Genomic DNA, 16123 nt, shown 5'->3' with positions numbered 1-16123 from the left:
TCAAAGTTGGTACAAGGACATTGACCTATATCATACATATGCACGTCAATTTGTTTCACGATATGATCCAATATGGCGGCATGGCGGCCATTTTGTTACAATTTTTTCATGTACGGAGCCATAACTCAGGCACATCTCAACCGATTTTATTCAAAGTTGGTACAAGGACATTGACCTATATCATACATATGCATGTCAATTTGTTTCACGATATGATCCAATATGGCTGCATGGCGGCCATTTTGTTACGATTTTTTCATGTACAGAGCCATAACTCAGGCACATCTTAACTGATTTTATTCAAAGTTGGTACAAGGACATTGACCTATATCATACATATGCATTTCAATTTGTTTCACGATATAATCCAATATGGCCGCATGGCGGCCATTTTGTTACAATTTTTTCATGTACATAGCCATAACTCAGGCACGTCTCAACCGATTTTATTAAAAGTTTGCACAAGGATATTGACCTATGTCGTGAATATGCATGTCAATTTGTTTCATATGTGATCCAATATGGCCGCATGGCGGCCATTTTATTACAATTTTTTCATGTCCTTAGCCATAACTCAGGCAGGTCTAAACAAATTGTACTGCATCAAACTTTACCGGTGATAATCTGTCAGTGTTAGGATAGGATGCAAAAATGTTTGGCAGCATCCTGTTGATTAAGTACTAATTGATTCATTTAATTTTAATGACCTTTTGTAATTAGTATGGCGGCTTACATTGGTTTCATGTTTTCACCACCATGGAACTCATTTTTGACCATTAAGCCCAATCTGTATCGCAGTATTTTTCATCAGACCTAATTAATGAAGAAGACTTTTTCTCTCAAAGGACTTGTAATTAAAGTACAAGTGGGGACTGTGTCATTGTCAATGACTTGTTTTATCAAATTGTGTACTGATCACTATAACAATGAGGAATCCAAAATGTTGACGATTGAAAATCACAAAAGTAAGTAATCTTTATGATGGAAAACAATCAAATTTCAATCAGCACATAGCAGTAGTATCTTGTGTTCAACAAGATTTGTTGACATTTTAGGCCATATAAGTCAGTCAAAAGTGATCCATGTATTTATAGGAAACTTGATGTTGCAATTATCAAAGAAAGCTGTTTACTTTTCCCAAAGTAGACACCATACCGCTGCTATGTAACTCTTTCACCTGAAAGTGGTCCATTTAAAATCTGTATGCTGGATAAATGAATGAGTGATTCATAATAATTATTCTCTGTCACTGTTACTCTGTTCTGAATGAATGATACGTCATTTATTCAGAGACTTAAATTCATTTCTGTTGTAGGTTCGCCGTCGTCCAATAATGAGTAACCACACAGGAACACACATTCTCAACTATGCATTGAGGCAAGTGCTTGGAGAAGCTGATCAGAAAGGTTCTTTAGTGGCTCCAGATAGACTCAGATTTGATTTCTCTGCCAAGGTAAAATTACTTTAGAATACCTTTACAATTATTCAATACAGAGAATTGAATTTATAAACTCATAATTATCATAGTAAATTGGATTTTGAAAAAGGGTGTGGTAAATACTAGCTGCAGTGTAATCTGAACTTAGCTATACTCTTAAATTAAGTGAACCATGTCTCCAAGGTTTGAACTTCAACCCCATGGTGTAAAAAGTGCAGTCTATGTATGGTTTTGTGGATTTATTTTCACGTACTATCAAGAGAGAAGATACAAACAAATTCATCAAAATATTTTAATCCTTGACTTGTCTAGACTTTCATTTGGTATGGAAGGTGTTTACAATTCATAGAATCATCTTCTGAAGCAATTTGAAGCAATTCAAAAGTCTCAGGGGATAGTTGAGTTGAGGTTCCAGTAACTTTATCTTTACATAATGTTGATTATTGATCATGGTTTTGTTTCCAAACTAATGTTACATCATGTTGTTGGACTCAAAGAGATGTGCGTCCACCTGATGTGACTGTTGTAGAAGTAATGCATGTCTAAACGTTGTTGTACAAATAATATCTCAGGCTACCAACATGCTACGTCATATGAAATCTTGACATTGTACACCAACTCAATGACATAAGACAAAGCAATAGAGTGAAGTGATCCTCTAAATTCACAAACCAACACTGCATTTAAGTTTGTTAAACAACCATTATGTCATAAAAGCACTGTAGTTCTGTGGGAAGCCCATTAAAATGACAGAATGTGACATTGATCTTTGCTTTTCCATAGTTCAGCGATGTCAGCACAGACACAACTTATACTGCTATTAAAATATTTAATTTATACCAGTGAAAGTAAAATGCATAAAGCCACAGATACTTGGGCTTTAAAATACCACTAGTAAACTTTGTGACAAACTTTATGACAGAAAATTGGAAGATGTATAGAAGATGTGACAGATATGAATTTTGAATTGTTGTTCCATTACAGGGTGCAATGACTCCTGAACAAGTGAGGGATGCAGAACAAATAGCCAATGAAATGGTATTGAAAGCTGAACAAGTCTACTCTAAAAATTCTCAATTGGCGTTAGCCAAAGCTATTCAAGGATTACGTGCTGTCTTTGATGAGGTAAGTTAAATAGCTGATAGAGATCTTTGAAATTTGTTCTTCCTGAAGGCATTGTACAGTCTCTGTGAGATGATCAATTTTAATGTGTAAGTTTGCAGAAAAAGCAACATATTGTATACTTTTTTCATCCTTGTTTTAGGTGTATCCAGATCCAGTACGTGTGATATCCATTGGTATTCCGGTTGAAGATATGGAGTCTGATCCATCAGGACCTGCAGGATCAAAAACATCAGTTGAATTCTGTGGTGGAACGTAAGTGTAATTTACAGGGATGAATTCTAAACCGAATGAATAGAAATCAACTGAAAGAAAAACACAAAAAAGTACAGTGCTGTGTTGTGAAATGTTAGTTTTGTTCTTCTCTGTGTTCTCTACATGTAAGTTAGAAATATCTAAAATAAAATTTGTGAGAACTGATTAGAATGCCTTTTCACAAGACAGTGTATGGTATAATGTTATACTGTATATATCCACATAAGTACGCATGGTCCAGAACATGTAATTTTCTTTGTAGAATGCTTTACCTGGACACCCAGAATGACATATTAAAAAGTGAGTTGTTTCGATGTAAGAAAATTTAGGGAAGAAGACAAATGTGTGACCTAATTATAAGCTTATATTACGTTGTTAAAGATATGCTGTCAAATTTGTTTGATGTCAAACACACATCAAACAGACCTTGCCACCAAATACAGAAGGAAAACTGATTCCCAACCAAGAAATGTAGAATTAATGAGACTCATAAACAATGATCATGATTTGTCTCTCATTCCATCCAATACGCCAGGAAATCTGGGTAAGCACCTACCTAGAAAATCTAGGTAGGTGCTTACCCAAACATTACTTTGATTGGAAACTTTCATCCAAAGTTTGGTGGCAGTTTGCTATAAAGCATGGTTGCCGATGAGGAGAAATATGTTTTTTCTTAAAAGCCAAGTACACAGAATGACATATTCCATGTGAGTTTACAATACCTTTGAATAAAAGAAAACTATGGAAATTAATTTTTTTTTAGGTGTTTCATGTCAGTACAACCTATGTCTGTCTATAGGTAACTTATAATGGTCATTGTTTCTTTTTGACCATCAGACATCTCCATAACAGTGGACATATTGGACCATTTGTCATAGTAACAGAAGAAGCTATTGCCAAAGGTATCAGAAGAATTGTTGCAATCACTGGAGATGATGCACAAAAGGTTAGATCTTTGTGGAAAATTTCAACAGTATATCAGCTGTTCACAAGATAATGATTAATAAAATTCAGCTGATTTGACAACAATTGACATTTTATAAGAGTGAAGCAAAAATATACTCATGAATTTTGATGTCCGGTGAGATTGCTTAATTACTGAAATTGAATCAGAATAGCCTGGGCAATAAAATTGATGGAGCATGGGTAGTTTGAATTTATGCGTAGTAAACTCTGAATACTTTCTGATTCGTTGCTGCAACATGTCTTGATGTTTACAAATGTCTGTTAATTTCATTGCAGGCTGTAAATCGTGCAGACTTATTAGACAAAGAAATTGACAGTTTAGCAGTAAGAATAAAAGACAATGGATCTCAACAGAAATATACTGCCAAGGAATTAACCAGGCAAATTGTGCAACTTGGAGATGTAAGTATGAAAAAAAATACAAGTTTTTACAGTGTAGGAGCTATTTAGAACTCGAGACCTGCTGCATGTGTCAACTCATGTTGAATTATTTACATCCCAAGTAATGTTAAGTGTTCAAATTTACATTTGTCATGGGAGGAAATGCTCACAGGGTTAGAAACTTTAGGTCATTATGACAACTTTAGAATTGCCAAGGGCTGTCAAATATTCATGTGTTGACTGCAAATTGTGTGTGAAATGTTTTCAATCACATGCTTTCTGTATAAGTTACTGTGTTTTGCAGGATATACATACAATATGTGATCAAATGGGAGCATAGTTTTTATTACAGTCACTATTTTCAAATAAAGTTGGCAGCTTCCAGGCTACCCATCCACCATAGACACCTTAGTTACTGTATTTGTTTCTATCAATTACTTGTGGAGGCTAATTTTAAAGCTCTTGGTGTAAGGAAATTTGTTTTCAAAAGGTCAAAATTTTTCAAAAGTGGAAAATTTCATTTTTCTCCATAGAGTTGACACAGGGATGACAGCCATTTTTAATTTCAAATATCGAAATATTGGTAAATCTAGGGCAATTTGTTTCTCTGTTACCAAAATTTGTATGGTTATCTCCAATTTTTATTCTTGATTTGAAAGAAAATGGTGAAAAGATTTCTTGAGAAAAGTTTGAGCAGAAGTGCAAGTCTTTCACTTTCAAGGCACATACTACCTTACATAATGATAATAATGATGGTATGCATGCAGGCATCAGAATTTGCTGTGGATAACCATGCGTATAATTTTGATTTATTTACAAATGCTCACTTCATTTTTGTAGGACTTAAACGTTGCCGTAGTTCCACAATGGAAGAAATATTTAATGAGGAAGAAATTAACAGATCTGAAGAAAACCATGGATGATCTTGACAAGAATAAAAAAGCTGCAGTCTTACAAAATGTAGGTGATTTGAATTTTGGACTCTTTATAGAATAGTGTAAGCTTTACGTATAGAGGTAAAATGGTTTCATCTTTGTGTCATATTAAGATTGGACAGTTATTAATGTGTAATGGTCTGTACAATCATATTGTGCATGTGCAGGCACACACCAATGATGATGGAATCAAAGCACAAAGATTTGTCAAAATAGACCCAAATTCATCCCCAAGAACACCACCTACACTGAAAATAATACCACACCTGCCCTCTATAGAAAGGACACCTCAATATTATGGTCACTTTTCCTTGTTCCCTGGGGTGACCACTATATATAAATTTGACCATATTCTCAGCTGAAGTTTTGGACAGGCTATAATGATTCAGTTGGTAGATATTAAAAGCAGATCTCTGTATAATATGAGGTTATTACGAAAATACCGCAAAGGATGCACGAGGACATTGGCGCAGCGTATCGATCGCCCGATGCGAAGCAGAGGGCGATGCGCAGCGCCAATGTCCAAGTGCATCCTTTGCGTTGTTTTCATAATAACTTTATTATTATACATCTTACATTCGTGGCTGGGGCATCAAATTGTCAGAGTAATGACCGTTTTCGTGCAATGTCAATAATTTTTCTTCTGATTTATAGTGCAAGTGTGGAATGCTATCTCGGACACGCTTCTACAAGTTCTGGATAGTGTGTGTGTACTACACACGTATGTACAGAGCGCGAACGAGACATGTTCTGGCACTAGTCCAATGAGTCCCTTGAAACCATTCAGCAGTTAATGCGCAGATACAGCCGCAGGGGATGGGGCGCCTGGAAACTGTACGTGTTACGGAACGGGCGTTCCATACAGCTCTTTTAGCGCACGCAAAATTCTATTGTTCTCGATGGTAGATGTATAATAATTCACATTATTAGGCAAATAGTGCTTGTTGTAATACAGGCACTTTGCATACTGACTGCTGCAAGGGAAATAGTACCTTCAGGTTTGCTAGGTTGGGATAGCCCACACTGACAAGCTTTGCTGACCTTTTCTTACAGAATGCTTAGATTCCTGTAACATTCACATTTTTCACTCCTACAGGCCAAAGCTACTGCAAAGAAACTGATTGAGGAGAGTCCAAATCAGCCTATTGTTGTCACAACATTGGATGCAGGGGCCAATTCCAAAGCACTGGATGCTGCATTGAAAGAATATCGTAGCTTATCACCCCAGACAGCTGCTATGTTATTTAGTGTTGATGCAGACATCAAGAAAATTATATGTCTGTGTCATGTACCAAAGGTTAGTATATCTATGTATTTCTTTTACCAAGCGATCAATGCCTTTAGATATTGACTACTATTGACAGCCAGTCAATTCAGTTTGATATATGTTACAAGAGGAATGGTGAGCAAATCAATTTGGTATTTGATTGTTCCATTGTCGTACATATGTGCATTCATTTTCAAAAGTCCATTTGGACCAACTGGTTAGTAAATTCATGTACAAGAGCATAAATCTGGTCTCTTATTTCAAACCACTGGATTTGCTTACTGTGAAGGAAAATCTAAAACTTCTTGCTCCTGTTTTGGCAGTGTATCAAAGAGATTTTTTGAACAGTAAAGGATTCATTTATCTTGGCTCCTTGAATAGATGCATCTCTACATAAGCATGAATTACCAATTCGCAAAGGAAGAAAATTCACAGCATCTGTAAACTGCGATTTATCAGGGAATTTTACTTTTACATATACAACATCACCTCAGTGTTTTGAGATTCTGTGAATTTTATGGTTTGGGTACCGCTTTGGTTCACTGGTAAAGTGACAAGATACATTACGGTAATTTTTAGAACTGCAAATCCGCTACTTGTTTGTGATATTATATTTCATGATGGTTTTGTAGCCAAGAATTAGCTGATACCATGTATGGAGTGATGCTGTAAAAATGATATGCAGTATTGAATGCGTTTGGTTTTGCATACAACTTTTATGTTAAGTCCATGAAGGACTTTTATCAGTTCATTTTGTAATGAATAGAAAATTGTGTTTGAATATTATCCTTTAGTGTGACCTCAATGCAGGTGAAATACAATGCAATTCATTATTTTACAACATGTAACACCAAAATCTAGCTCACATCATACCTTTTATATGAAGGCATATTAACAAATACCAGAAGTTATTACTTGTCAGTTTGAACATCATTCAATGATATAGCAAGATTATTCCAAACTCTTCCCAGGTTCCTTTCCAAAGCGTGTTATTTGATGTCCTGAGACAGCAAATGTTGCTGTCACTGAGAGAAAAAAAATTATTCGTTCCTTCATCTGGATTCAATTTATCTTTATTTTAGCTCAGTCACATGATCTTTTATTTAAAGGTTGATTATTAAAAAGACAACTGCTGGTTTTGACTTTACAGGAAAGCATTGACAAAGGTTTGAAGGCTGGTGAATGGGTAAAGCATGTATCTGGAGTAATGAACGGCAAAGGTGGTGGAAAAGATGCATCTGCACAGGCTTCAGGAGATAACATCAATGGTCTTGAAGAAGCTACAAAGTTAGCTCAAGAATTTGCTGAAATGAAAATAAAGAATTAAAAAGTCTCACAATTGTCTTCAATGACAAGTAATGTGATCACAGTGTTTCATTCAGGATGCTCAGTATGAGAAGATTGTACCCCACCATCCTAGCAACAATTAAGAAGGGAGATTTTGAATTATCAAGGAGGGTTTTAAATCTATGGCTTTTACAGAAATTCTTTTTACTGTGATCTGTTCATTTTTTACTCTCAAAATTTACTGAGTGATCATCTAACCTGCTACACAAAGCTATCACGATGCTTGTCGTTAAAGGTTTCGTGGTGATAATTGGTGCCATTTACAAAATGGTGCAAACAAGTCTTTAAAACTATTCCTCAGATTTTATTTGAATCACATGTAGTCTCTTTGAAGACAACATTATGAAGAGAAAAAATAATTGAACACACCAAATTGTTTCTCCTGGTTGAGACCCAGCTTTCACTAGACAACAGCAAGTTAATGTTGGAAATGGGCTAGGTATTTCATTTAGGGATTTAGCTCTCCTTTTAATAGTGTTTGCTAGGGCATGGCTTGCCAAATTACAGAAATTCCTCAACACTGCAACCTAGATGAAACATTGTGTCATTTCCATAGCAGGGTCAAGTGGTTAGACCACATACTGGTACTTTAAACTCTGGTAAACTATTGTCATTGTAATCAATAATTCCAAGATTTTCTTGCAATTTTCCCCGAGATGATTGTCAGGTGCAAAATGCAACTGAGGCAGCTAAGCGCCAGTGATTAAAAAATATTTATTAAGTCAGAGTAGGATGTATCTTCTATAGAATGAAACAATGCTTGTACACAGAATGATTATAAAGATGTGTCTCAATAGTGATGATTAGTATTTTGTCGACTCAGTGAAACTGCTTTTTGTGTTAAAAATATTGCTATTATGCACAGTGAATGTGGGATTAAATATGATGTCATGTAACATTTGGCATGTTGCTGATGAAGACATTGATTTCTGAGAATTTTTGGGTACACTATGAATTACTGAGCAAAAATCACAAAAGCACCCTACAGCAACAAAAGTTTGTGTTTTTAAAATACAGTTACAAGTATAAATTTACCATGTCTTTCTATCCCTCTTCAACTGTATTGTTTACATTGCCCACCACGGCAGGCTTACTTTATTTACAATAGAACTCACAGACAGAGTGCCATCCTGACACTGTCACTAGCCCACAGTACTGTAGATTTCCCATAACTCATTGCGATTTGTATCCTTGGAGATACCTGAGTGAAGTCTACTATGTCTCCCATGTGTAGACAAATTCACAGACTATTTATCAAAATTTTGAAAACGTACTTTTATGCACACCATTCTTCTCAATTCTCATTTTAAATAATTTGGAAAATTATGCATAATTGAGAGAGGAGATAGCATTTGTGTGAAATTTGCCAAAGATTGTCCTCAGCCATACAGAATAATGTGATGGAAAGTAGGGAGACTAGTTGCACCTGTTTTATGAAACAAAAGGATATTGATTTTTTGCAATGGAAGTGACAAAAGAAATTTGCATGCTGAGTTTTCTCAGAGAATGACCCCTTCAGTTCGTCATAACTTGCTGCCTAAAAAGTATGGCATTTGTAGTACCTGCAGAATGTGACATTTATGGTTGTTTAGTGGTTATTTTCAAACTTTCACTGAAATATCTAAACGTACTTTTTACTAGATATTATTTAAAAATTATTCTGATGCTGCACACTAGTGCGTACATGCAGAACTGAAAAAGTTTTTAGAAAAGTAACCTTCAAGGATACAAATCGAAGAGTATTGTGGGTAATTTATTGTACTGTGTAGCCATGGTCACTTCACTATAGGACTAACGGATTTACTGGCATTTCATATGACATATGAGGCTATGCTGTGTTGGTTGAATAAATTGTACCCTCTATGACTATTGTAAGGCACAGGCAAAGATCTTTGTTCAATATGTATTTTAACTATCACAGGCACAGCTAACTGTCCCTTAGATATGTGTAGAGTAAAACTTGCTTCACTCGATTAATTATGTTAATTATCTCTCACACATTTTGATGAAATTTTGTTAAAACAAAGTACAGAAAGGTTTAGCATGACACACTACATGCTTCAAAGATGAATCAATTATAACACCATGACAGTAGCAGTGTTACTGAAGTGTCAGAAAGTCTGACCCGGTAGTGTAGTCTTAATTGCATTTATTTGGCACTCAGGTGAAACTGTAAGGTGTGTTCTTTAAGTAAATAACTGATGAGTAAGATTTTTTTATTAACATTAATACTTCCTTTCCAATGAAATAAAGTCTTTGAAATCTACAAAACTGTGTGTTCACTTTATTTTACATCCTGATATAATAGAAAAATATGCCATTTATTGTAACTCTGTATAATTTGCTGCCAACCGCTGATTACCAGTGATACAATATGATTTATGCATTTATTTATTTTACCTTGTTTAAAAGGTTAGCTGGTAAATGCTGAGCAGTATTTCCCCCAGGGCCCTCAAGATCAATTACAACAACTAAGTAAATGCATTGTCAAGGATACTACAGTTAAACACAACAAAAAGGCACATAATTTCCCCAAATGTTTCACATAATTGCTTTTAAAAGAGGCAAGTGTCTTCAAAGACTTGAATTCTGTGTTCAGCTCCTTCCTTCAATAGTACATTGTATCAACCATAATGTTTTCAAAACATATAGTTTTGGCTCTTGTAACATCTAATTATTAGCTAGCTTCCAGTCACATGTCTGTGACCCTGATCGACAATTGAATTGCATTTGAAGGTATCATACATTTCAAGGATTTAAACTCTAAACACATTGTATGTAATTCTATCAGGCGAAGGCATAATATGCAATGATTTAAAAAGCTCCTTGGTAGATACTTGTAAATTAATGTCCATGATAAGGTCTCTAATACTGCAGCTCAACTAGTAACTGACCCATGATGGGTATGTCTGACTGATGTATCTGATCAATTCTCTAAAAATGAATCTGTCAAATGTTGAACTATATCATCAGAGGGTTCAAATAAACAAATGCTGACATTGACCAAACAAAATGTATTGACAGTGTTCACTGTTGTGAAGGGCTATCTGATTGAGATGCTCTTTGCCATTGTAGTTGCAAACATCACAATGCAGTCAAAGATGGATGGTTGATTATAAATCGAACCATTGCTTTTTAAAATTATATCGCCAGAGGCTTTGCATGGCCGCAAAATTTTACAAATTTTCTCTATTTTTGATATGTGCGAGGATACATCAACATTAAAGCTTATGATGAAATATAAGATTACACCAGCAAATATCCCAGTCAATGAGTCATCGGGAAAAATGTCAGCCGCGCCATTTCAAACTGATGTTGTGAACAAATGTAAATATGTACGATGGAAAATTTGGTTGTCAACTGTGATAAAACCCGAATACAAGTCAATACACCACGAAGGGTTGAGGCAGGCGCCCTGAGCGTGAACTTATTATTATTAATAATTTGTGGAGTATTTTGGAATTTCTTTCATTTTCAGGCAAAATACGATTTCATATTGATTGAATGCTATCATTCTTGTTGCATAGTAACAAGAACACAAAGTCGAGAAGAGCGTGTCGATTGTCATTATTAACTCTTCGAAGGAGAAAAGGTGTCTTACTCGTATTCGCCCTTTCAAGAAATTAACGACTTGTACCTTACTTTACAGGGCTGAGACAAGCGCCCTCTCCGACGACAGATAAGGCTGTATTTTTCAAAAATATTTCGACATTTTCGTCGTTTTCTCTTAAAATACGACTTCATATTGATTGAAAGCTGTTCCTCTTGAAGCAGAATATCAATAGAAAGTCTGTCAATATGTCAATTCTTTCGTATGGGACTTCAATGGGAGAAATAATAAAAAAAGTGGCCAAACTAGTGTTGAATGGAACAAAGTTCCAAGAAATATACAGAGTATTACTTCAAATTCTCTGTTTAAAAGAAAGTTAAGGGAGTATTTTTATGAAGCAATGAATCAACGTGAGCAAAATGATTTTGTTTTTTATTAATTGTTGTCGTGCCGATTTGCTTGTGATTTTATTTTTCGTGGGACCACAGTGGAAATAAGTTTTTAACTTTTCTGTGTTATCCCAGCACTTTTGTCTTCGTCTTTTTTCTTGTTTGTATTGTATGGTTATTTTTTTAAGTGCTAAATAAATCAAATCAAATCAAATCAAATCAAATCGCCACTCTGCGCGCAACGGTCAAAATTGCAAAATTTCTCCACGACGAGTCGGTAAAAGCCATTTTGAGCGAAGAAAGTGTTTGGTCTCTTTTTAAGGGAAAACCAATTCAAAAAGCGGGGGTGTCAACACGTAGAGTGCAGTTTCTATAGTATAATCAATCAACCAGACGACATAGCCATGCGTAACTTGAATTGCATATATGAAATTGTAATTAATGTAGTTTATAACCGTTTAGGACCCTAGCCATGTGATTTTCAAGCCATTCAAATAGCAAATGACGTCATTTTCTCTCATTAATATGCATAAATAAATAAATATTGTCCGCGTTTTCCTCATAAATGACGAAAATAAAACCTGCTAGTGTTTCAATGGCTACTAGAAGTCACACTTATTTGTATGAATATGGCTCAGACTACAAGCTGCAACATCCCACATACAACGACAAACTTGTCCGAATTTTAGGCAGCGTTTCCCAATGTCGTGCGCCTGCAGCTATAAACCTGAAAATCGAGACCAACTCTATTGACCACGGTGTAAACTAACCCAGGTGCACAAAAGCACACAGAAATGTGTGTATATCCACCCCCACCCCCAAACACGTGATCTCCTGGGCGTACGGAGGCTACAGTGTCAGAGCACATCGAGTCATTTTTATTCGGGAGAAGAACGATTTATACCGTCCTTTTCTGTTAGGTATTTAGGCCTAGGCCTAATGTCCAATTGTGTCACCGATCCGACACTTCAATGATTTCAGTAGGACACGGCAACGACGTGTCAGCAAGCAAGCCTACAGTTTATTTTTGTGTAATATTATGACATCTTAATGAACAAGTTGTGTTTGTCGATAATATTGGTAGGCCTATCCAAGATATATATTAATTTTGTTAATTTCCTCATTAAATTCGCAACTAGGCTAATCTCGCATAGCATGAGAAAAAGTTTCTCTCATCCGTCGAGATATCAAGATCGCAGGCTGTGAGGAGTACACATGTTGTAACAAAACAAAAACAACAACAACAACAACAACAACAACAACAACAACAACAACAACCATCATCATCATCATCAACAACAACAACATCATCATCATCATCATCAAACCCAAAGCTAAGCTTACAGGCCAGAATACGCAATCGCGCAATCATGATCCAGTTCTATCGCCGTTGTTTGTCAATAAGAGAACACATTAGATGCATTTCTGAGAACGCGTCACAGTATTTCTGATGGGCGAGGGAAAATGAAAAATAATCATGTAACAATGAGAAACCTTTTCTTCTCCATCTTTCCAATTATTGCAAATTGACGACAAATCAAATTTGCGTTCGGACTTACGTCGTGGAATCGCCGTTCTACCAATGGCGATGAGAGACTACCAGTGACGCAATAAAGAACTTTCGAAAATACTTAGGAACGTTGCTAGGTGACCTGTTGTTTACTTATCTGCCGAATCTCAATACACATGCCGCAAATCATGGCTTCGTCTACGAAAATCCTCATTCTTGCAATGTTTTTCCTCAGCATCACATTTTGCTTTGGTTGTGAAGTGGCGAATGACGTCAATTACAGTACTGATCAGGTATTTTCCTATATTTATATGGAATTATAGCAAGTTATCAGCGTCAAACCAAATGCGACTTTTACTAAATAACTTCGATAAATGAAAACGCACAACCGCACGTATTCGGATACTCTCTAATAGTTACATCTTCGCAGGGCTTCGGTCTTAGGTTTTACAATTATGATACAATACGCATTTGGGAAGTTAAAACCTAAAATTCTTAGTAAGCATGATCAGGCAACAGCGACTTTTATATCTACCAGATCTTGCTTGATTGTTCGTATACGCGCATTCCTCTTAAACATCTGCATGTCATTCTCAAAAAGGACATAGTAGATGTATAATATCACTTTAATTATCGGCGAGCGACTAGTTCTATCATTCTTTGCATACGTTTTCGTGTAATAAATAAATACATTGATTTGTTTCCAAACAGAAACGTATGACAAATATAGCGTGTTGCGTGTTCAACATCTGCTTGTTCATAGCCGGTAAGTATTCCACTACAACCTAATGCAGCTCTCATTTCATTCCGGCAGATTGTAACTTGAGAGATCTTTCAAAGTTGTGAAATCTAAAATTTTCAGAGTACATATATCATAGTCTGATGTGCATATATACGTGGATTAACAGGTTGATATAATGCAACATCATATTAATAGGTCGTCAATGCGCCGTTCTGATAAAAAGCGAATATCCTTGCTGATTTAAACTTGAATTTGAAAGACCTTCCATTGTTTGAGGTGTCATCGTCACGGTCAACAGCAATTAAACACAATTTAAAACGTCGTATTCAATAAGCTTACTCCTCTGACAGTCTGAATAGCAATTTTTATTAAGTATAAATATTATTTTGTGTTTTGTTTTAAGTTTTAGGGCCTAGTATGATTGGAGGTTTCGTATCGCAAACGAATAATAACGCTCATTGAAATCAAATTGGCCAGAATCACTCACTTTTTATCTCGATTTGTCAAATTCTAGCTACAGTTGCCTATTCTGGACCTGAAGAGCCTGGAATAAACGAGGTAAAAACAGGCGCATTTATACTTCTACAAGCCATAACAGTTTTTTTTATTGCGAAGATATTAGTCAGCCAATAGTGTACAGTAAATTGTCCATGATCGTCTGCATTGAATTAATCACTTTAATTCCGCATATATTGGATGACGTTCGACCTGACAGTTATCGATATTGAAACAAGGGAAGTAGTAAAACAGAGGATATATATTACGTTCTGTGCAAGTACATTCAAAGTAACATGTTAAAGTAGCATTCATATGGTATAAATTTTCTTATATATAAATATATCTTTTTCAAGACATGGTTAGAGAAACAGTCGACTACGGCTGCGAATAACGATAAAAGAAAAGCAAAGAAATCTGAAAGTTGCGGTCAAGGTAAGATTTTAAATCTAGTCTATGTTGCCAAAATCAGTATCAAATACGAACTAATGGATGCTTGCATGGGGTTCCTTTAAAAATACATTGCATTAAAGTAGCTACGAATACTAGGTTTGTACATCATATTCAGGGTCTTTCAAACAGGAAATGTGTTAAATATTCCTTCGTCATGATAAGTTATCGTTTTTATCGTTTAAATATCCAATGTAATCACGAGTGTCGTATATTGGATGTAATTTTGTCGGTGTTTTACAGGTGACGTTGGTGATTCTGTTAGCATTGGTCCGGTGGCCAGCAGAACCAGGTCAAAGAGTAAAGGTAAATGGTACCATTGGTGTACGCAACTTGATGTCATCTCTGTAATTGGACTATCGGATTTTCAGATTACACGGAGACCTTTTGCAATTTGTTCTAACATTATGCAATTTATCATTCTTAATAACTTTGTAGTATCAATTGCAATTTCGAGGAGCAACTTCAAAAACTTGAATCATTTTGTCAACTATTCCATTTATCGAAATGTTTTTTGATAAAATTGTCGCTTTTCTTTCAGGTCGATATTCCAGGTCTTCAATCAAATGATACAAATACTTAAGTCTTATTAACAATCACTCAACTTTCTATGCAATTCAATTTAATATTTATATTTTTAAGTTATTTTTGTCAACTAATTGATATTAAACTTAATTTTTCTTTGAAGTTGTCGCATCTTTTCGTATTCGATTGTGTTTCTGTGTATGACGAGCCGTCAATGAAGCCTGATTGATGTGTCTGAAAGATAAAAATCTTTGCTCTCATCGATCGGTTTGAAGGTCATTCTGTCAAGTCAAAAATCCTGCAGCCATTTTATCTAACGTGCTTCAGCATAAGATGGAAGCTACCTCTTGTAAATATTTACCAAAAATATTCAATGCCGAAGAAATTTGTTCATTTTGTCAAACTTATCGGTAAAATAGATGCTACAAAAATTAACAAGTCGAAGAATATTCCAAATTTTGTTGAAATTACTTGAGCTGGCAACTACGAATAACCAGATGCACATGGTTTTCTGGGAGTGAATCCATTCAACAACTCGAAAAGTTTGTAACACAGAGGTGAACTTCTCTGCAGTAGTGCTTTATCTTGTTTGCACGGTCAATGACAAGAATAGTCTAAATAATATAAACATCACTAAAAGCTTAGATTAATGAATTTTATCTAATTAATCAAGTGCAAAATCCACTTCAATAGTTTAGGAAATACGGTTTGCTTATCAAGTCAAGTGACAAATTCTGTCGTTACTGGTTAA

General features: G+C 35.4%; 1 protein-coding gene across 2 annotated transcripts in view; it reads left to right on the top strand.

Annotated features, from left to right (window-relative positions):
* Positions 1–9982, top strand: part of LOC139147105 (alanine--tRNA ligase, cytoplasmic-like) — a 35539-nt gene extending 25557 nt beyond the window's left edge. For both annotated transcript variants that reach the window (XM_070718009.1, XM_070718010.1), the window contains exons 14-21: positions 1316–1453; positions 2423–2563; positions 2703–2815; positions 3653–3761; positions 4058–4183; positions 5003–5122; positions 6194–6394; positions 7515–9982. In XM_070718009.1, coding sequence (XP_070574110.1) covers positions 1316–1453; positions 2423–2563; positions 2703–2815; positions 3653–3761; positions 4058–4183; positions 5003–5122; positions 6194–6394; positions 7515–7691 — 1125 coding nt within the window. In that variant the 3' untranslated portion in view covers positions 7692–9982. The remainder of the gene's footprint in view (positions 1–1315; positions 1454–2422; positions 2564–2702; positions 2816–3652; positions 3762–4057; positions 4184–5002; positions 5123–6193; positions 6395–7514) is intronic.
* Positions 9983–16123: the final 6141 nt, after the last annotated feature.

Source organism: Ptychodera flava, chromosome 13 (assembly GCF_041260155.1).
Source record: "Ptychodera flava strain L36383 chromosome 13, AS_Pfla_20210202, whole genome shotgun sequence".
Taxonomy (NCBI): Eukaryota; Metazoa; Hemichordata; class Enteropneusta; family Ptychoderidae; genus Ptychodera; species Ptychodera flava.
The sequence above is the reverse complement of the archived record's forward strand: the minus strand, read 5'-3'. Positions and strand labels throughout refer to the sequence as shown.